Source organism: Mobula hypostoma, chromosome 2 (genome assembly GCF_963921235.1).
Source record: "Mobula hypostoma chromosome 2, sMobHyp1.1, whole genome shotgun sequence".
NCBI classification, from domain to species: domain Eukaryota; kingdom Metazoa; phylum Chordata; class Chondrichthyes; order Myliobatiformes; family Myliobatidae; genus Mobula; species Mobula hypostoma.
The window spans coordinates 188,880,404-188,902,995 of record NC_086098.1 but is presented as its reverse complement, the minus strand read 5'-3'; the positions used below and the strand labels follow the sequence as shown (position 1 = coordinate 188,902,995).

Here is a 22,592-nt window from a genome sequence, read left to right as displayed (position 1 = left end):
TTACCAAAATCTTCCAGTCAAGATGGGGCCAGCGTACAATGCTCCCTCAGTTGACATCGCCCAAATAGCAAACAGAAATACCTTTTTTACTTCTTTTTCACTTTATATTTGTTTCTGTAACTTTTAGAGCTTGTGATTTACAGTTTTGAGATCGTTTGAATGATCCAGTGCTTTGTTGTCTCCGAGTAGATTCCAGGAAACGACTGCGTCCTTGTACGGCCTCGATGCGAAGAAACTTCGAGACGGGCCATGAGCCAATGTTCGACTCCATTCTACTGCTTAAAGCATCCAGGAATCACTGATTAAAGCATGAAGGAATATTGAGATATCGAGGTGAATGCAGGAGGTGACTGAGAGTTACAGTGCTGACTGCCTTCCTTTTGATTGCTGCCAGAGAAGGTGTCTTTGAGCAGCCTATCACTGTGTGGCTCACTGTTACAAGCGGGTAGGCATCTCTGCCTCGTGTGGTGTTAATCTCTTTCAATGAATGTCAGTGATATTGTAGGATGGTATCATGGTTCTGCATTTATGGTTTAGACTATTGCATTTATGGACTGTGGACTTTCGCAGACTTTAGGCTTTTATATTCGGTGTTTTTTTTTCACCTGTTCTTTTTCTGTTTTGTTGAGTGAGGGGGTGTGTTTGAGGGTTGATGTTCTATTAGCGCTCTGGTAGTTTTTTGTGCAAGGAGTTTTTTTTTGGGGGGGGGCACTGTTCCTGTTCCATTTTCTGCTGGGGGTAGTTGATGATCAGGGCGCCATTCTTCTTTGTATGGAGGGGTTTAATGTTTCTTCGAGAATGACTTTCATTTTCTTTCTTCGTCTTGTGGCTATCTGGAGGATATAAATTTCAGAGTTGTATAGGGATACATGCTTTGATAATAAATTAACCTTTGAACATTTGTTCCTGTAATAAAGCCTTAGCCTTTAGATATCCTTTCTTAGGGGCAACATGCTAGCAACTTCTGACAAGTTATCTAAGGCAATTGTTCAAGGATATAGAGGAAGTCACTATAAGTGTCAGTCTTGGCTTTAACACAGTTTTCAAAAGCTCTCATGAATGCATGATACTGCAATGGATCGCCATCGAAGATTTGAATCCCTCTTTTAAGCAAAGATGAAATGTATTGCTCTGTTACAAATAAGGTTGTTACTTCATTTTGCTTCCTCATAATATCAATAGTACTACTTTGATCTCTATCGAAGAGAACGAGAGTGTTTTCATGCTGTAAGTAAATGTCCCCATGAGCACTTTGAATTGTTGGATTATAACGGGATCAGAGTTCCTCATTAGTGCAGGCTGAGAGTAAACGCCCTGAACTAGCTCTTGGGGGCTTGTTCAAGTTTTTCATACACCTGAAGAATGAACAAACCAGCATTGATATTGGGTGTTTTTGTTTATCTTTGTGCCTTTTCAATGTAGGGATTCACACCATAGGACTGCGCTACTAGAGAACTCTGAGCATTCGCCACACTTGAAGCCCTTAGCGCGTTAACTTTAGCCATACTCTGATGCTCTGCCTGCAGCAGAACTTCGAATGCTGATATCTGAAACACTGTCACTCGGTTCTATGTCATCTTGTGGGTCTTTGGCAATATGCATAGCCAAACCATGCCTTGGAATTTCATTAACATTGTCTGATGGAAGGTGAGACACATATTTACTTTTTGCAGCATCATGTTCTTCAATGAAACATGTTTGGCTCAACCATTGTTTCACATCCCCTACGAATGCACTACTATAGCCATTGATGCATGAAAACCCCCTATTTTATCTTTGATGCTTGAGCTTGGGAAGTAATGAGATTAGCATGTGATGTTGCTTTACAACTGCTCCACAGAGATTCATCAAGCCCTCAAGATAAGACTGCAGTTGTAAAGCAGTTTCTTCAATTTTCATGAGATCATTAATTGATGGTACTAAACTTTTAATTTTGTTCACATTTGTTTCATACTCTCTTTGAAGTCTTTCGATTAGATTAGCTCTAGTTTCTGCTTTAATTTCTGTTTGACTGGCCCCAACTGCTGGGATGCTGTCACCAATTCCATGCTTCAGCATACTCATATTACTATCTCCAGTAGCACAACTCACAATTAATTCTGCAGTACTAGAGATATACGATTCAATATATGTAGTCAATAAATAAACTGCCCGCACATCCACAGCACTTAAACCAGACTGAACAAAAAGCCTTCAATTCAAACGTTGGCAATCGGAATATTTCAGCATTTCAATAAAACAAAGCAACAAACATTCTAGCAAACACCACATGAACAACCAAACATCCCCGAAGGACATGCAGCACTGACCAACTGAAGACGGTTTTCAAAACACACATACACAGTATGGATCAGCAAAAAGGTCATTTACTTGCTGCAAACTGCTCCAGTTTCTGACGTATTGTTCTCAGTGTTGTGACTCCAATTTCACAAACGGGTCCAAGGCAATCCTTTACCATAGACTACTCTTCGTTTGGTAGAACAATGTTATTTTTGTTGTCAAAATGTAGTGGTTACTTTAAAACAAACCAAAATGGCTGAGAAACTAAGCCAGGAGATCAACACTGCATGATGCGCTTTCACAATAACAAAGTTCCAAAGTCAAAAAATATACTTTCAATCCTTTATTACAAAACCAGCAAAGATGAACAGCCTTATAGTGATAAAGAACTAACAAAACTAAATTAGCGATACAGCGATCTTAGTGCTCAAATCAGCGTAATTAAGCATTCTAATTAGTGATATCAGAATTAGCATTCTACACATACTTAAGCATTTCAGTCAGTGTAATAAGTGGTCGAATTGCGTTCTAATTAGCACACTAAGCAGTTGAACTAAATTAGTGATCAACAGTAAAATATCATTCTCTGTGGCTCACCCCCCTCACCACTATACTAAAAAATTAACTAATTAAGTGTGAGTATGTAACTATGCACGTTTGCTTCTACCATGCCCCAACCCCTGTGACAGATTACCATAATAAACACACCACCAAATACGATACAGACATGGCTCCAATGGACAGAAAATAGATAGATGGCTCCTACATCAGGGTTGTACATGGTGACACAGATGTACTTTGAACTTTGAGGTTCAATGAAAAAACTTGTCTTGCATACCGTTCCAACAGAAAGGGTCCCTGGTTGTCTTACGTTCCAAGCCACCAGACCCTGACCCTAATTCATCAAGGACCATGTGGTGACTGGCCACGCATCAGTTTCCCCACATAAAACAAAGTCACAGGAAGAGTTAGGCATTCTCCATTTAAGAAATCCACCCTAACATCCTGGATTAAGTACTGCGATGTTCAGCAAGTGGTGAAGAAGACAGGATTATGCGGTCTGGAAGACCGTTGCCTACCCTACACCAGATTATGTGGATCCTGGATTGGCCTCTACAGCCACCTGAGGACCCACCAATAGACAAGCCCTTAGGAGAACATCATACTCGATTCGATTGAACGCGCTATTATACCTGTCAGACAGTAGCTCACTGTAAGACATTTATTTGCATCTGTCACAAAGAATAGAACATTCAAATATTAATGAGGTAGATCTGACTACCGACATATCACATTTCACATCACATTTCGGTGATAATAAACCTGATTCTGATTCTGATTCAATTCACATGTTATATCTGGGATATACAAATACATCTGTCTACTATTCTTCTGAAAATTATTGGCTTTAATTTCAACAGTTTGGCAGGAAAATCATGTGCTAAGAAAAGGGCTAACAAATACATATAACTGAAAGCCAATTTACATGCATAAATCTACATATATTTAGATTTGTACTAAGTAGATTCATTTTTAGGTGTTAATTACTTTTTCTGCATTTTAATTCCTAATGAGTTGTATGTTGAACCAAAGTACCAGTGGCTTAACTGTTACTTTGGTTCAACATACGAATAGTAAACATACAGTAAATCAACCACAGACATTAAAAATAACTGAAGTTTCCTGTACCTCAAATACTGTGAGTACAAAGTACATAGATGGATGTGTCGGATCAATACCCTCTAACTTCATGCCAACCTTGAAAGCATTCTTATTCTGTGGAAAGGACTGATACTGTTCGAGGAAAGAAAACTGTAGTCACATTAAAAAATTAACAACATTATTTCAATTAATTTAAATATCCACAACCATTTTCATTTGTTTATGTTCTATTCTCACTCCACAGCTTTTGTATACTCAACTACTAGATTGGACAGAGATGAGAAAAAGGAGCAAATATGTCATTTTACAAGTTATAAACCTGTTGTTCTAAATTGATTATACAAGCATAACAAAATTTCATTTATTAAATCTCATGTATTTTTCTAATAAAACAGCTATGTCAAAGATCCAGGGGCAATCTATAATAAATTTGTTTTTACTGTTATTGTTCAAGAATTCTTCGGCTAACAAAATTGACATTTTTGCTAATAAGTGAGAGGATTATAAATAATCCAAAAATACACTCATCAGTCATAAAATGCCATATGCTGATGACGTTAATGCATAACAACCACTATTGTCTGACTACATCCTCAATTTCTGGCAGGACTATATTGTAAGAAAGAAGATAGTCCCACAATTTTTCACGATTTGCACTTGTAGCCCAAGATGAATACTTATCCCCTTCACATCTTAAATTTGGTAGCCTTTCTCATATGTAAGAAAATAATGGGCCTAAAAAGAACTTTAGATATATTTGTTGTTATTTAATTAGTTAAAGAAACTCAACTCTTATTAATACCAATCTAACCCAAAAATGAGAAAAGTAAACATTCAATTGAGCATATTATCACAAAGTGGAAAGCCATGGTCACCCAAGCAAGGCACATGAAGAAGAAGAATCACAAGGTAGTACAGCATGAGTACTCCTTACAGAAATGCTTGGGGCCAGAAGTATTTTGGATTTTGGATTTTATTGGGTTTTGAAATATATAATGAGATAGCTTGGGATCACCATAATTTCTGACTCTGAATTTATGTGCTACTGGTAAGCAATCTTTGTCTCACACTTATTCATTATACATCTGTACTTAACAGTAAAAATGATTGCATACCATTAATATAATGAACATATAACATGTGCAGGGTAACAAAAGCAGCACGGTAACATGGGGAGAATACCCGAATCAGCTGTTGAACAACAACAACAACAGGAGGCCTTCAGACTCCACCTACGATGCCATGTTTTGCTTAAAAAGTTACAGTACTTGTATTTTCTTTATATTTATGCTTTATGTAAGGTACGTAATAAAACAATCAGCATTATAGATTTGTTCAGGTGCTAGATTTTCAGGATCAGCAGGTGCTTTAAAGTTTTAATGTCTTGCCTTTTCTTAATTTTTCTGCAACCAGACTGCTGAATATTCACAATTACCTTCAATTTTCAGTTTGTTGTGATGGATCTGTTTGTTCCACAACCCACAGCATACGTTTTCTCCAATGCTGACAATAAACAATCAAGATCTTCATTTTTTGTTTTATGCAGTGCTTTATCTATTTTTCATTAACTTCAGTTCATTACAGATGTGAGGTAACTTCTCAGAACTGACTGTGGTGTGCTGAGACCTGGGAACCTGCCCAGCACTTTGTCGAATTTTCCGTTTGTGATGCCACTTCGACACTCAAAAACTCCTGGATTTCAGAGGTTTTCAGAATTTTAGAGATTCAGATAAGGGGTGCTCAACCTATATTATGTCAGCTTTTCAAACCAATACATGTTGTCCACCATTTACGTACATAGTCTTCTTTGCTATAGCTATCTAACAAGAGATAATGTTGGTTATCACTGTTCCTTCATACCTTGATCAATGCCACCTAAAGGATAAGGCCATGGAACAAGTATGACATGAATGTGAAGGGAGCAGAGGGATATGACTGTGTCTCAACTGAACAGATAATTTTAAGCCATGTCAGCTGCATTCTCTATAAAATGATTAGGCTAGTCAAATAATTATCTCCCACCTTTGTTTTTTAATGCTCTTACATAGCAGCATTACCCTAATTCAATAGGGAGTGAATCAATTCTATATATAGAATCTTGGTCAGATTTATTATTTCAGAAAATATAGTGAAAGTATTGATTATTACCTCTCGAAAGAGTTTGACAGGAGCAGCAAAAGCCTTTTCCTCTTCTAAGTATGAAGCCCAAGACCAGATTTTGTTCTTTCCTACAATAGATACAGCTAAAAAATGCATGGAAAATTAAGTTACAATTAATTTATTTTTAAATATAGAAACATTTCCTTCCAGAATAAATGGATTGATTTTGTTTAACACCCATTTTGCATGAGACCAGTTCTAACATTAATTTAATTTCTGCTACAGAACAAAGTTTCTTAGAAGCCCTCAAGAAATAAAGTTCTTCAAACAATCATTCAAACAGCCTGAAAATTATCTTTGGGTATTATCAGGCAGCATTCTTAAACTATGCATGTATTGCATAGTTGAAATAAAGAATGAAGAATACAGTAAAAAAAAACAGGAAGAATATATTGGTATAATAACAGTACAAAATATATGATTCAATGCCATTTTTCACTCCGACCGACAGTATTGTGCAAAAGTCTTAGGCACATCCAAATAGCTAGGGTGCCAAATATTTTTGCACAGTTCTGTATTTGTCAAAGTACTGTATCTGTAAATCCAGCAGGAGCAAAGGATGTTGGGAATGGTGAGGGTGGAGCACCACAGGGAACTGTGGGACAGGTGGCAAAGAAGGAATGATCTTTGCTGACACACCCAGCCCTCAGACAACAGGCAAGGTCATTTGATTCCAAAGAATTGGTTTATTGATCATGACAAAATGTTTCTCTGGTGCTTCTCACTCCCACCTCTCTCCTTTCCCCTTTCCCCTTTCCCCAACCACAATCCTCTTCTCCCTGCCCACTTCCCACTCTCAGTCCACAAAAGAGACCCATATCAGAATCGGGTTTATCATCACTCAATATGTCATGAAATTAGCTTTTTGTGGCAATACAGTGCAATACATAAAATTACTACAGTACTATGCAAATGTCTGATGCACCCTAGTTATAATATATGTGTTTAAGAATTTTGCACAGTACCGTACATCTCTTGAGGATAAATGTGACAATACTGCAGTATTATATAGTTGTCATTAAATTTTCTCTACAACAGAAATTCCTCTTTATGCATTATTTAATGTATTAGTAAAACTCTAGTACTATCTTTTCATCTGAGGAATTTCTTAATAACCTGATAAGAGAGCATGACCCATTTATTTTTATTTAGTATCATGCACTTTTCCATATTTGCAATGTGAAGTAATGTAGATCAGAATATTTCTGACAGCCAAAATGGATTGAGTTAACAAGCAATAATTATACTGTGAGAGCGGTCACTGTTGGAGTGGGCCAGTTTTAGAGAGGTCAGGCTTTGGCTCAACAGGCTTAGGCAAGAACAGGTGCAGGCTAGAATGTAAGATTGAGAAGTTAGAGGTGTACTAAGTGTAGGCAGGATGATAGTTCAGGCAGTGGAATGCTCCTCCTGTGAGACCTGACAGTCTCCCTGATGACTATATCTGCAGCAAGTGCGCCCAACTTTAACTCCTGATTGACAAGGTCAAGGAACTGGATCTGGAGCTGGATGCACTCAGGACTATCCAGGAGGCTGAAAATCTCATAGAAAAGTCTTTTGCTGAGGTAGTCATACCCAGAGTGCAGGCATCAGGTAGATGGGTGACCACCAGAAGTAAGCAGTCAGTGCAGGGTTCTCCTGTGGGCATTCCACTGAGCAACAAGCACACCACTTTAAATAATGCAGTGGAGGATGATCTATCAGGGCACAGCAGCAGCAGCCAGGCCAGTGGCATTGTGCCCAGCTCTGAGGCTCAGCAAGGAAGGGTAGAGTCAGGCAGAATGAAAGTGATTCAACAGTTAGGGAGACCGGACAGCAGATTCTGTGGCCACAACAAAGAAGCCAAGATGGTATGTTGCCTCCCCAGTGCTGGTGTCCTGGATGTCTCAGAGTGGCTGCAGAAGATTCTCAAGAGGAAAGGTGAGCAGCCAGGGGCCATGGTGCACGTTGGCACCAATGACATAGGTAGAAAGGGGGAAGATTTTCCTGCGCAGTGAGTATCGGGATTTATAGAAGGGGCTGAAGAGGAGGACTTCCAAGGTAGTAATCTCTGAATTACTCCCAGTAGCATGGGCTAGTCAGTTCAGGAATAAGCTGATAGTACAGATGAATGTGTGGCCGAGGAAGTGGTTCAGGGGACAGGGTTTCAGATTTCTAGATCATTGGGATCACTACTGGGAAGGTATGACCTGTACAAAAAGTACAGGACTCAAAGGGGACCAATATCCTTGCAGGCAGGTTTGCAGGAGCTATTGGAGAAGGTTTAAACTAAATTGGCATGGGGGATGGGAACCTGAGTGATAGGGATGAGGATTGGCTGTTGGTATACAAGTCAATGCAATGTATAGTGAGGCAATGAGGAAAGACAGGAGGTTGACAGGGCAAAATTGCAGTTGAACACTGAACTGCAGGTGTTATATTTGAATGCATGCAGTATACAGAATAAGGGAAGTAATCTTGTAGTCCAGTTAGAGATTCGCAGGTATGATGTTGTGGGCATCACTGAGATGTGACTGAAAGAAGATCATATCTGGGAGCTTAACATCCAAGGATACGCATTGTATCAAACGGTCAGGCAGGTAGGCAGAGGAGGGTGGGATGGCTCTTGGTAAAAAATGAAATCAAATCCTTAGAAGGAGGAGACATAGGACTGGAAGATGTAGAATCATTTTGAGTAAAGTTTAGAAATAGCAAGAGTAAGAGATCCTGATGGGAGTTACATACAGGCCACCAAACAGCAGCCAGAATATGCGATATAAATTTCAATGGGAAGTAGAAGAGGCATGTAATAAGGGCAATGTTACTATAATTGTGGGAGATTTCAATATGCATCTAGATTGGGAAAATTGAGCTGGTGCTGGATCCCAAGAGAGGGAATTTGAAGAATGCCTATGAGAAGGCTTTTTTAGAGCAACTCATGGTTGAGCCCACTAGGGGAAAAGCATTTCTGGATTGTGTGTTGTGCAATAAACCAGATTTGATCAGGGAGCCAAAGGTAAAGGAATGCTTGGGAAGCACTGATCATAATATGATACAACTCACTTTACTGTTTGAGAAGGAGAAGAAAAAGTCAGCCATATTAATATTACAGTGGAGTAAAAGGGAATCAACAGAGGCATAAGAGAGATGCTGGCCAAAGTTGATTGGAAGGGGACACTAGCAGGGATGATGGCAGATCAGCAATGGCCGGGGATTCTGGGGGCTATTCGGAAGGTGCAAGACAGATACATCACTCAGATGAAGATGTATTCTAAAGGGAGGATGAGACAACTGTGACTGACAAGGGAATGCAAAGCTAGCATAAAAGCACAACAGAGGATATAGCAAAAATTAATGGGAAGTTAAAGGATTGGGTTGATTTTAAAATCCAGCAGAAGGTTGAACAGATGAACTATGAAGGTAAACTAGCCAATTATATCAAGCAGCATACAAAAAGTTTTCTCAGACATATAAAGAATAAAAAAGAGGCAAGAGTGGACACTGGACCACTGGAAAAATGACACTGAAGAGGTAGTAATGGGGGATAAAGAATGGCAGATGAACTTAATAAGTATTTCATGTCAGTCTTCACTGTGGAAGACACTAGCAGTGTGCCAAAAGTTTGAGAGTATCATGGGGCAGAAGTAGGTGTAATTGCTATTACTATGGAGAAGATGCTTAGGAAGCTGAAACGTCTGAAGGTAGATAAGTCACTCGGATCAGATGGACTACACCACTGGGTTCTGAAGGAGCTAGCTAAAGAGATTATGGTAACACTAGTAATAATTGTTCAAGAATTACTAGATTCTGGAATGGTGCCAGAGGACTGGAAAACTACAAATGTCACTCCACTCTTTAAGAAGGGATGGAGGCAGAACAAAGTAAATTATAAGCTAGTTACCCTGACTTCAGTAATTGAGAAGATGTGGGAGTCAATTGTTAAGAATGTGCTTTCTGGGTACTTGGAGGCACATGACAAAATAAGCCCAAAATAGCAAGGTTTCCTGAAGGGAAAGTCTTGCCTGACAAATCTGTTGGAACTCTTTGAGGAAATACCAAGCAGGATAGACAAAGGAGAGTTGGTGGCTGTTGTTTACTTGGATTTTAAGAAGGCCTTTGACAAGGTGCTGCACATGGGGCTGGTTGACAAGTTAAGAGCCCATGATATTACTGGAAAGATAATAGCATGGATGGAGGATTGGCTGACTGGGAGGAGCAAAGAGTTGGAATACAGGAGGCCTATTCTAGCTGGCTGCTGGTGACAAGTTGTGTTCTGCAAGGGTCGTTATTGGGACTGCTTCTTTTCACATTATATGTCAACGATTTGTGATGGCATTGATGGTTTTGTTGCCAAATTTGCATGATACAAAGATAGATGAAGGGGCATGTAGTGCTGAGGAAGCAGAGTCCGCAGAAGGTTTTGGACCAGATGGGAGAATGGGCAAAGAAGGGGTGGAAGGAATACAATGTAGTGAAGTGTATGGTCATGGAATATTGTGTAAGTAAGTGTACGGCTCTGAGCTTTAGTAGAAGGGTAAAAGGCAAAGCCTGTTTTGTAACTGGGGAGAATATTCAAAAATCAGAGGCGCAAAGGGGCTTAGGATCCTTGTGCAGGATTCCTTAAAGGTTAACTTACAGGTTAAGTCGGTGGTTAGGAAGGCAAAAGAAATGTTAGCATCCAGTTTGAAAGGACTGGATTATAGGAGCTAAGGCTTCATAAGGAATTGGTCAGACTGCGCTTGGAGTACTGTGAGCAGTTTTGAACTCCAACATTGGAGAAACTCCAGAGGAAGTTCATGAAAATGACTCCTGGAGTGAAATGGTTAATGTAGGAGGAGTGTTTGATGGCTCAGTGGAGTTTAGAAGAATGAGGGGTGAATCTCATTGAAACTTTTTGACTATTTAAAGTCCTAGACAGAGTGGATGAGGAAAGGATGTTTTCTATAGTGGGTGAGTCAAGGACCTAAGGGCACAGACTCAGAATAGAGAGACGTCCATTTTGAACAGAGATGAGAAGGAATTTATTTAGCCATAGGGTGGTGAATCTGTGTAATTCATTGCGTATATACTCAAGTCATTGAGTATATTTACAGCAGAGATTGATAAGTTCTTGGGTTACTCAGGGCATCAAACATTATGGGGAGAAGATAGGAGAATGGAGTTAAGATGAATAATAAATCAGCGATAAATGAATGGCAGAGCAGACTCAAAGGGCTGAGTGCCCTAATTCTGCTCCTATGTCTTATGGTCTTAAGATATAGCAAACTCAAGCTCCAATGAAGGTTTAGAAAACAACATCAGAGTAATTTAGTGGCGTTAGAATTCTTATATTTTGGCTAAGACCATTAAATTTATATTAAACACATAATTAAAATACAACAAACATTTTCTAAGAAAGAGAGAACCTTGGTATTTTTCTGTCTTGTTCAATTTTGCTGTGATCAAATTGGCGTTGCATTAACTTAAATAAATAGTACTGCAAATCTTCCAAATTATTTCATTAGCTGTTAGGAGCGCAGAGACATGCCGCAGTCAGAATGCTTTATAAATACGAAGTTAACTTTTTCCTCTGTAGCTCAAAATATATAATTTAAATAGATTTGTAAACTGAATCTATCAAGTTGCTTGCTCTAGGTTCATGTGACTGTTGTCATCACTGTTCCCTCTAAGCATTGCGGGTGCCATGCAGTTGGAATTTCCTTTTGTTAATGTAATTTTGAAATTATGTTACTAGACTTTTGACATTATAGTCATGTAATTTTGAAATTATGGTAATATAATTTAGCATAAAATTAAGACTAGTTCAATTAAGACATTCACCGATATGTGAACCACACGCTTAGAAATGAAGAATTTGAAGAACTGTCAATTCTCATTGACATCGTTGGAACATTTCAAGCTTCTAGTGTAGACTGTGATGGATTCAGTCTTATGTATTCAGTCAAATGTAAATCCAGAAACAGACTAGAAGTGTAACATTTGGTTGATTTAATGAGGATTAAGACTCATCTGGATGCAAAATTTATAGACAACAGGTTTATAATATAGCCAGATGAGAATAAGTTGACAGAAAGTGAAAAATTTTCTTTGTTGTACTTCATTATACATTCCAATTAATAAATAAAATCAAAAGTATGTGATTTATCAAATTTTCATTCTACATATTCATAGTATGCATATTACAAAAAAAATTAAAGTGCCACACTGTTTTCAGGCAGTATTAAAATTTCCTGCTCAGAGCAAAGGTTGGTTCATACAGGTGTAAAAAGATTAAAGGGAACATTAGTTGTCATTCATTAAATGTTGCCTGACATTTCTGGAATTTTCCTTTCACCCAACCTACAAATGCTTATTTGGAAACTAGATAAACATTTCAGATGTCTTAGCCTCTAGCTTCCTCTTATAATAGGAATATGCCTTCCTTCCACCAGGTGTCAACTGCTGAACTTTCAGCAAAAATTTAATATATTGCCTGAGGAGCATCCATAAGACAGTGTAGTTATCAGATATGATGCTGGAGTGCAAAGCTGCTGTAGTGTTGTAGCTAAAATTATAATATTCTGTAAATGATCAGTTGTAATATAGAGACACAGGAATACAGATACTGGAATGTAAAGCAACACAAGAGATGGTGTAGAACTCAGCATGTCAGGCAGCACCTAAGGAGAAGGGCAATGGACAATTGACATCTTTGGCCAAGATGAAAAGGCAGGGAGCAAGGAACATCTGACAGGCTAAACTATGTTTATTTCAATGTAAGTAGCCTGACATGCAAGGCAGATGAATTCAGAGCTTGGATCAGCACATGAATTGTGGTATCACAGCTATTACATAACCGTGGTTGAGACACAAACAAGTCAGGCAGCTCCATGTTCTAGGGCATAGATGCTTCAAGCCAGAGGGTAGAAAGGAGCAGGAGATGCACTATTTATTAAGGAGAACGCAGTACTTATTGATGATATCCTGGGACAAACGTCCAGTAAGTCCATATGGATAACACTCTGAAATGATGATAGATGGCCCTATTAGAGAAGGAGCTAAATTCAACGTCCTCCCAGGAAATGAGGCTAGAAAAGTAGGCGAGCATTGGCCATAATTCTGTTAGCTTCAAGATAATTATGGAAAAGATAGGACTGCTCCATCAGTCAAAGTCCTAAATTAGGGCAATGCTAATTTTGATTGCATGAGACAAGACCTTGCAAAGATTGATTGGATGAAGCTGTTAACAGGTAGAGGAGCACCTAGCAAGTGGAAGGCCTTTGAAAATGAGATGGGGATAGTCACTTAAGGGCAGACATATTCCCGTTACAGCGAAAGGCAGCTCTGTCAGGATTAGTAACCCTGGTTGATGAGGGATATTGATCAGTAAAAGGGAAGCATATGCCAGGTAAAGCAGCTGGGGTCAGGCGAGTGCCTTGAGGAGTGTAAGTGATGAAAGAACATGCTTAAGAAGGAAATTAGGAGGGTGAAAATAGGCCACGAGATATTCCTGGCAGTCACGATAAAGGAGGTGTCTAAAAATCTCTTTGCACATATTAAGAATAAAGGAGTAATGAAGGAGAAAGTAGGTCCCTTTAAGGAGGAGTGTAGTAATCTGAAACCAGAGAGCAAAGGTTTAATGTGAGAGAGGGGAGATTTGAAGTGGATTTTTAAATCTTTCACACATAAGATGGTGGGTAAATGGAATGAGCTGCCAGAAGCTCAACATTTAAAAGACATTTGGACAGGTAAGAGAATAGGAAAAGTTTAAAGGGAATTGGATCAAATGCAGGCAAAGGGGACAAGCTTAGAAAGGTCAGCACAGAATAATTAGGCCGAAAGGGCTACTTCCTTGCTGTATATTTCAGTGACTCTATAAAATGATGAGGTTACTGTGAGTTTAAAGAAAGCCCAGGAACCAGGGTCCCAGCTTTCAACGGCAGCATGAGAATCAGAGACTCAGTGTGTTCAAGGGAGCATGGGAATATTTTAGAGGAATGAATGCACATAGGCATCTTAGTCGGTAGGACAGGTTGGACTGAAGGGCCTGTTTCTATGTTGTGTAACTCCATGAATCTAAAACAAAATGACAGAACCAATCAGGGAACACTGAATTTCAACATTCTGTGCAATGAATCAGAATCGGCCATTGCATAGAGAAACGTGATCAAAATATGATTCTATATTTAGTTTGAGAGAGGCCAAGTGTGGATAGAAACAGATTAAATAAAGCCAATTTCAAAGATTTGATGGCAAAATTATCTTAGGCTGTGAAAATAAATGAAGCTAATTTTGTAGGTCCAAGTCTGCAGAGCACAACCAACCTTTTGCACATACAGCGTGAGCAACAACTTCCCTGTATACTTTGTGTGATAAGAAAAATAAGCTATTTTTCATTCCTCTTAATGTATTTTGTCTTATAACATCACTAATCATGAAATCCAGAACATACCCTCTCCAGGAAAAGGGCAACTGGGTTCATTGGGTCGACCTCGTCTAAATTCCACATGATGATTGTCATCCATCAGACGTCCACTGACATTTCCGGAATCTTCCTTTTGCTCGTCCTACAAAATGTTGTGATGCACAAAGAACAGACAAGTTTAGAATTATAGCTAAGGTAAGCACCAATTCATCAATATAGTTTATATTTGGTGTTTCTTTTTTCCAGTTGTTAGACTAGACTTCAAAAACAACACAAAATGTTGTGTCAGTCAGCTACAGTAGGCTCTGAATTGGTGATTAGCAATACACTCCCACTTTCACAGAATCAAATAAATGTACAATACTGAAGGAACTCATTGGGCCTATTAGTTCCTTTGGAGCAGCTTGCATGAGTCGCCTTCTTAATGGCGCCACTGGACGTACTTACTAATATTTACATCAAGCTGCCATTTATTGACTACAGCTAATATTCCCTCTAAGGTGTGCGTGTGCGTGCACACATATCCTTTGCTACTAGTGCACAAAGGAATTTAAACTGCACACAAAAGGATTCACCCTCTACCTCATTCGCATTTATATACACAATCACATTTCCTTTTCCGGTTTCTGACGCAGACTGTGTTAACGACATGGACTTTGTGATGATTTATCGGCAGATTTCAAACCTGGCTTATTTATATGGATTTTACTGAAGAAATTATTCATTGTGCACATGGTGTAGTCACTGGGCAAAAAATTGCACAGGACAAAATTTTTGCACATACTGGTCATTACAAATTAAAGGGAACATTGACTGCAGCTGAGCATTTAACACAATCATTCTAACATTTCTGATCAAAAAGCTCCAAAACCTGGGTCCTTGTATCTCCCTCTGCAACAAGATCCTCAATGTCCTCACTGGAAGATCACACTGTGCGGATCAGAAATAAACGTCTCCACCTTGCTGATAATTATCACTGGTGCACCTCAAGGGCGTGTGCTTAGCCCACTGCTCTACTCTCTCCACTCCTATGATCGTGTGGCTAGGCACAGCTCAAATGCCATCAATAAATTTGCTGATGACACAATTATTGTTGGCAGAATTCCAGATGGTGATGAGACAGCATACAGAAGCAAGATAGATCAGCTGGTTGAGTGTTGTCACAGTAAAAACCTTGTACTCAATGCCAGTACGACTGAAGAGTTAATTCTGAACTACAAAAAGGGTAAGACAAGGGAACACACACCTGTCTTCGTAGAGGGATCAGAAGTGGAAAGGGTGGGAAATTTCAAGTTCCTGGGTGTCAACTTCTCTGAGGATCTACCCTGGACCCAACATATTGATACAATTACAAAAAGGGGCATGGCAGCAGCTATATTTCATTAGGGTTTTGAGGATATTTGCTATGTGACTTGTAAATTTCTACAGATGTACCACGGAGAACATTCTAACCAGCTGCATCGCTGTCTGGTATGGGGGCAGAGGATATCCACCGCACAGGATCGAAATAATCTGCAGAAAGTTGTAAACACATCAACTCCATCATGAGCACCAGCCTCCCCAGCATCTAGGACATTCTTAAAGGGCAATGCCTGAAAAAGGTAGCATCCATCATTAAGAACTCCCATCACCCAGGACATGCCCTCTTCTCATTGCTACTAAAAGCTTCTTCCCCTCTGCTAGCAGATTTCTGAATAGACATTGAACCCACGAACACTGCCTCATTACTTTATATTTGTATATATATTTTTTTACTGTAATTTAGTTTTTATTATGTATTGTAATGCACTGCTGTCACATAACAACAAATTTCATGACATATGCCAGTGATATTAAATCCAATTCAGATTCTGATTCTGATATTCATATTGGTTCAACAGGAGCTAGCCATCCTAATCCTGCCTTCCAGACCTCTTGTCTTCTTCAGGTATATAAAACTCCTGTTAAATATGTAGAAGATTTCATTCTCGAGATTTTCCCGATTTTTTTTTTGGCAGTGATTTCTATAATCCCTCGGCTAAGGGAAATAGCTACTTCTATTTACTCTTTCTCAAGCCCTCATAATTTTAAATTGCTCAGTTCAGTCTCCCCTCAGTCAGACTAGTTCTAAAGAAGACAACCACAGTTTAGATAAACGTTCCTCAGCAGCAACATCTTCAGTCCACTCTACGTCCTCTCCAGTATATTTGCACTCTTCCTGTAATATGGTGTATACAATCCTCAAATTGTAATCAATAAGTAATGTATACAATTTTTATATAAGACACTGATACCATATTCTGTGTCTCTGTGTACCTAATAAAGAGAAACACTTCACCACTTTTTAGCCACTTCATCTACCCGGCCTCCTACTTTACTGCATATGTGGACATAGACATAGATTCTAAGGACGCTCTGGTCCTCTGTGCTTAATGTTCCCCCCATTCCCCTGTATTGTATGTTTGCTTGCCTTGTTGCATCTCCTCAAGTGCATCACATCAGTCCTGCGGGGACCTGATGAAGGGTCTTGGCCTGAAATGCCAATTGTTTACTCTTTTCCTTAGATGCTGCCTGGCTTGCTGAGTTCCCTCAGCATTTTGTGTGTGTTGCTTTGGAATTCCAGCATCTGCAGATTTTCACCTGTTTTTGTTCTATCGCATCACTTTTGCCTGAATTAAATTCCATTTGCTACCTTCCCAGCAAACTAACGAAGCCAACAAGGAGATACTCCACAGGAAATTAATGCGTTTCTCAGCAGATGGAGTAAAACTTCAGTCTAATATAAAATGGATTTTTTAAGACACTTTTTTTTCTGGATCAAATCAACACCTAGGAACTCCTTAATGCCTTCAACGGATATTATCTTTTAACATTAAACAGCAAGCACCACCAATTAAAGAATTGAGAATGAGTACAAGTTCATCCTGATGGGTGCAATCCAATTTACAGTCTGTGGGATAATTCTGGCCTTGTTTTCTGCACAGTGCATCTCTACAGCTTTAGACTGTTGTGATAATATTTATGAATTTTAGCTTTTATTGTTTTTGTATCAGAACACAACAATAAACAGGTATCACTTTCACCGATTATTAGTAGCCTACAGAGTCACTCCTCTGACTAAATACTTTATAATGAACATTAAGACAAGTGAACAGGCAGTCAGTGATCGAACTCTGGCTAACTGCGAGAAAGCAGGTGGTTTCATTCTGAGATTTGGCTACCAGTTCCTATATTCTTTCCAGAATGATTAGACTTAAAGCTACGTTGTGGAATCTCAGAACAGAATTTATCAGACAGAGCCAATAAATCTGAAGTTGCCTCACTGGGTTTAACAAAAGTCGGCCAGAAATCAAATTTACAGCTATAAAGTATCTGTGCTATAGCAGGACGACCTTACAGTCAGTACATTTAGCCTTGAGTATAGCTAATGCATACGTGCCCCTGCCACAGTTCACAAAAATGGATGTCCATATTAGGAGTTTGTGGGGGGGGGGGTTAGATTGCTCTTCACAAATTTATCTCTATTAAAACTCATGGACTAAAGGACCCAAAGCTCCCACTGGCACACACTCTCATTACGGAGAATCTCTACAAATACACTAAATGTAGCACAAAGAACATTCAGCAAAAGTTAACATAAATTGGTCAACTCAAAAGAGAAGGCTCACGCAAAATTCCTCAGCTTTAGATTTCACTTGCAATTTTCTGACGGCAGCACTATAATGCTTTTGAAGAGTTTTCAAAAAACACTCTGTACCAAAATGTTACAAATTGCACCAGTGAAACATTGCATAAAGTACACTTACCCTGTGTTCCATCTCAGTTAATTCATAATCATATTCTTCATTGGATTCTGAACTAGGACTCAGACACACTTTCCTTTTCCTCTTTTTGACCCGTTTTAATATTGCCCCAGCACTCCTCTTCACTGCTGCACTGCCCATTCTGAGTGACCTGTTTATAAGAAAAGAAGTTAATTACATTATACAAAAGCCATCATGTAAATATTCAGATAAGGCCTAGAGCTTATGTAACAAAGACCGCTAAAATAGACATTTATATTTATTAGTAAATTGACTGGTTTTTACAATGCCTAATAAATTTAATTTTATTTATTGAGATACAGTGCGGCATAGCAATCCCTCAATTTAATCCTAACCTAATCACAGGACAATTTACAATGCCAAATCGACCTACCAACCAGTACATCTTTGGATTGTAGGAAGAAACCAAAGCACCCTGAGGAAACCCACGCAGTTCAAGAGAACAACTCCTTACAGGCGGCAGTGGGAATTGAACATGGATGACTGGTACTGTAAAGCATTGTGCTAACCACTTTACCACTTTAATAACATATTTATTTTCATTTATTCAAAAGTGTACCACATCCAGATATTTATTCCTTAAAAACGTGTGTCGGGTGGATTATCTGCTGGAGAAAATAAATTCTGAACTAAATTCTATAGGACTTGTGCTTATATATTCTCTTACCACATTCCTATCAGGGCTTCGATAGAATGGATGTGGAGTGGTGCAGAGGATAACTCCTATAGTGGAGGAGTCTAGGACCAGAGGGCACAGCTTCAGAATAGAAGGACATCCATTTAGAATGGAGATGAGGAGGAATGTCTTTAGCCAGAGAATGGTGAATCTGTGGAAGTCTTTGCCAGAGGAGGCTGTGAAAGCTAGGTCATTCGATGTATATAAGGCGAAGGTTAATAGGTTCTTGGTTAGTCAGGGTGTGGAAAGTTACAGGGAGAAAGCAGGAGATTGGGATTCAGAGGGAAATGGGTCAGTGGTGATGAAATGGCGGAGCAGAGTCGACGGGTTAAATGGCCTAATTCTGCTCCTATGTCTTATGGCCTTATCTCCTTGAAGTGCAGTGCCCTGTCATAAAAAAAAGGATTCTGCACCTACTTTGTAACAGTCCAACAAAGATCAGCAATATGTTTAATCATTAAATCAGCATCAGATTGTAATGGTGGCAAGAAAATCCCCGATCTTTCCTGACGAGTGCCATACAACTCTCTTTGGTTGTGAGTCCGAATGCTGAAATTGTCAGGGTTGTCATGGTAACAGCTGCCATCCACTTGATGAGAGCAATGGCACAGCTGTTTGATTTACTTTCTCATTTCCAGCAGCTTGCTGAAAAATATTAATGGCTGGGCTATGATCTCAATGCAACATCTATCGTGCAACCCGTGTTGTTTTGTGCCACATCCATTACATAAACTGTTAAAAATCTTCCAAATTACCAATGATTTTACATTTTTATATGTTTTCATCTATGATGGTGCCTCAGTTTGTGACTTCCATTATAATATTTGACATTACACGAGTCAAGGAAACAAGACTTTAAACAAGAGAATAATCCAAGGTAGCGTTTCGGAAGAATCTTTACTCTAATCGCACAGAGCGGATTGTGCCAGTATAGATTCAGGGTCTACTTGATGCCATAGTGGTGCAACAATTATTGCAATGCTATTACAGCTTGGGGCACCGGAGTTCAGAGTTTAACCCCAGTGCCCTCTTTAAGGAACACACATCAAAGTTGCTGGTGAACGCAGCAGGCCAGGCAGCATCTCCAGGAACAGGTACAGTCGACATTTTCAGGCCGAGACCCTTCGTCAGGACTAACTGAAGGAAGAGTTAGTAAGAGATTTGAAAGTTCCTTCAGTTAGTCCTGACGAAGGGTCTCGGCCTGAAACATCGACTGTACCTCTTCCTAGAGATGCTGCCTGGCCTGCTGCGTTCACCAGCAACTTTGATGTGTGTTGCTTGAATTTCCAGCATCTGCAGAATTCCTGTTGTTTGTCCTCTTTAAGGAGTCTGTGCATCCTCCTCATGGAATGTGTTGCTGTTCTCTGGGTCCTCTGGTTTCTTCCCACAGTCCAAAGAAATACCAGGTAGGTTAGAACATAGAAACATAGAAAAAGAGAAAGCATACAGCACAATACAGGCCCTTCGGCCCACAAAGCTATGCTGAACATATCCCTACCTTAGAACTACCTAGGCTTTACCCATAGCCCTCTATTTTTCTGAGCTCCATGTAGCCATCTAGGAGTCTCTTAAAAGACCCTATCATTTCCGCCTCCACCGCCGTTGCCGGCAACCCATTCCACGCACTCACCACTCTCTGCATAAAAAACTTACCCCTGACATTTCCTCTGTACCTACTTCCAAGCACCTTAAAACTATGCCCTCTCGTGCTAGCCATTTCAGCCCTGGGGAAAAGCCTCTGACTATCCACACGATCAATGCCTCTCATTATCTTGTACATCTCTATCAGATCACCTCTCATCCTCCGTCGCTCCAAGGAGAAAAGGTCGAGTTCACTCAACCTATTCTCATGAAGCATGCTCCCCAATCCAGGCAACATCCTTGCAAATCTCCCCTGCACCCTTTCTATGGTTTCCACATCCTTCCTGTAGTGAGGCGACCAGAACTGAGCACAGTACTCCAAGTGGGGTCTGACCAGGGTCCTATATAGCTGCAACATTACCTCTTGGCTCTTAAACTCAATCCCACGATTGATGAAGGCCAATGCACCGTATGCCTTCTTAACCACAGAGTCAATCTGCACAGCAGCTTTGAGTGTCTTATGGAGTTGGACTCCGAAATCCCTCTGATCCTCCACACTGCCAAGAGTCTTACCATTAATGCTATGTTCTGCCTTCATATCTGACCTACCAAAATGAGCCACCTCACATTTATCTGGATTGAACTCCATCTGCCACTTCTCAGCCCAGTTTTGCATCCTATCATTGTCCTGTTGTACCCTCTGACAGCCGTCCACACTATTCAAAGCACCCCCAACCTTTGTGTCATCAGCAAATTTACTAACCCATCCTTCCACTTCCTCATCCAGGTCATTTATAAAAATCACAAAGAGTCCCCTGTCCCAGAACAGATCCCTGAGGCACACCACTGGTCACCGACCTTCATGCAGAATATGACCCGTCTACAACCACTCTTTGCCTTCTGTGGGCAAACCAGTTCTGCATCCACAAAGCAATGTCCCCTTGGATCCCATGCCTCCTTACTTTCTCAATCAGCCTTACATGGGGTACCTTATCAAATGCCTTGCTGAAATCCATGTACACTACATCTATGGCCCTACCTTCATCAATGTGTTTAGTCAAAAAATTCAGTCAGGCTCGTAAGGCACGACTTGCCTTTGACAAAGTCATGCTGACTATTCCTAATCATATTATGCCTCTCCAAATGTTCAAAAATCCTGCCTCTCAGGATCTTCTCCATCAACTTACAAACCACTGAAATAAGACTCACTGGCCTAAAATTTCCTGGGCTATCCCTACTCCCTTTCTTGAATAAGAGAATAACATCCGCAACCCTCCAATCCTCCGGAACCTCTTCCCGTCCTCATTAATGATGCAAAGATCATTGCCAGAAGCTCAGCAGTCTCCTTCCTCGCTTCCCACAGTAGCCTGGGGTACATCCTGTCTGGTCCCAGTGACTGATCCAACTTGATGCTTTCCAAAAGCTCCAGCACATCCTCTTTCTTAATATCTACATTCTCAAGCTTTTCAGTCCACTGCATTCATCCTTACATCACCAAGATACTTTTCCGTCGTGAATACCGAAGCAAAGTATTCATTAAGTACTTCCAGTTCCATACACACTTTTCCACTGCCACACTTGATTGGTCCTATTCTCTCACACTTTATCCTCTTGCTCTTCACATACTTGTAGAATGCCTTGGGGTTTTTCTTAATCCTGTCCACCAAGACCTTCTCATGGCCCCTTCTGGCTCTCCTAATTTCATTCATAAACTCCTTCCTGCTAGCCTTATAATCTTCTAGATTCATATTATTACCTAGTTTTTTGATCCTTTCGTAAGCTCTTCTTTTCCTCTTGACTAGATTTACAACAGCCTGTACACCACGGATCTTGTACCCTACCATCCTTTCCATGTCTCATTGGAATGTACCTACTCAGAACCCCATGCAAATATCCCCTGAACATTTGCCACATTTCTTCCATACATTTCCCTAAGAACATCTGTTTCCAATTTATGCTTCCAAGTTCCTGCCTGATAGCCTCATATTTCCCCTTACTCCAATTAAACATTTCCCTAACTTGTCTGTTCCTATCCCTCTCCAATGCTAAG

The 22,592-nt window shown here is 39.8% G+C and overlaps 1 protein-coding gene across 2 annotated transcripts in view; it reads right to left on the bottom strand.

Moving 5' to 3' along the window:
- l3mbtl1 (L3MBTL histone methyl-lysine binding protein 1) overlaps nt 1-22,592 on the bottom strand; it is a 90,207-nt gene that overhangs the window by 42,191 nt on the left and 25,424 nt on the right. For both annotated transcript variants that reach the window (XM_063041284.1, XM_063041285.1), the window contains exons 6-9: nt 18,268-18,415; nt 14,510-14,624; nt 6,091-6,185; nt 3,970-4,074 (exon numbers count right to left, since the gene is read on the bottom strand). In XM_063041284.1, coding sequence (XP_062897354.1) covers nt 3,970-4,074; nt 6,091-6,185; nt 14,510-14,624; nt 18,268-18,415 — 463 coding nt within the window. The remainder of the gene's footprint in view (nt 1-3,969; nt 4,075-6,090; nt 6,186-14,509; nt 14,625-18,267; nt 18,416-22,592) is intronic.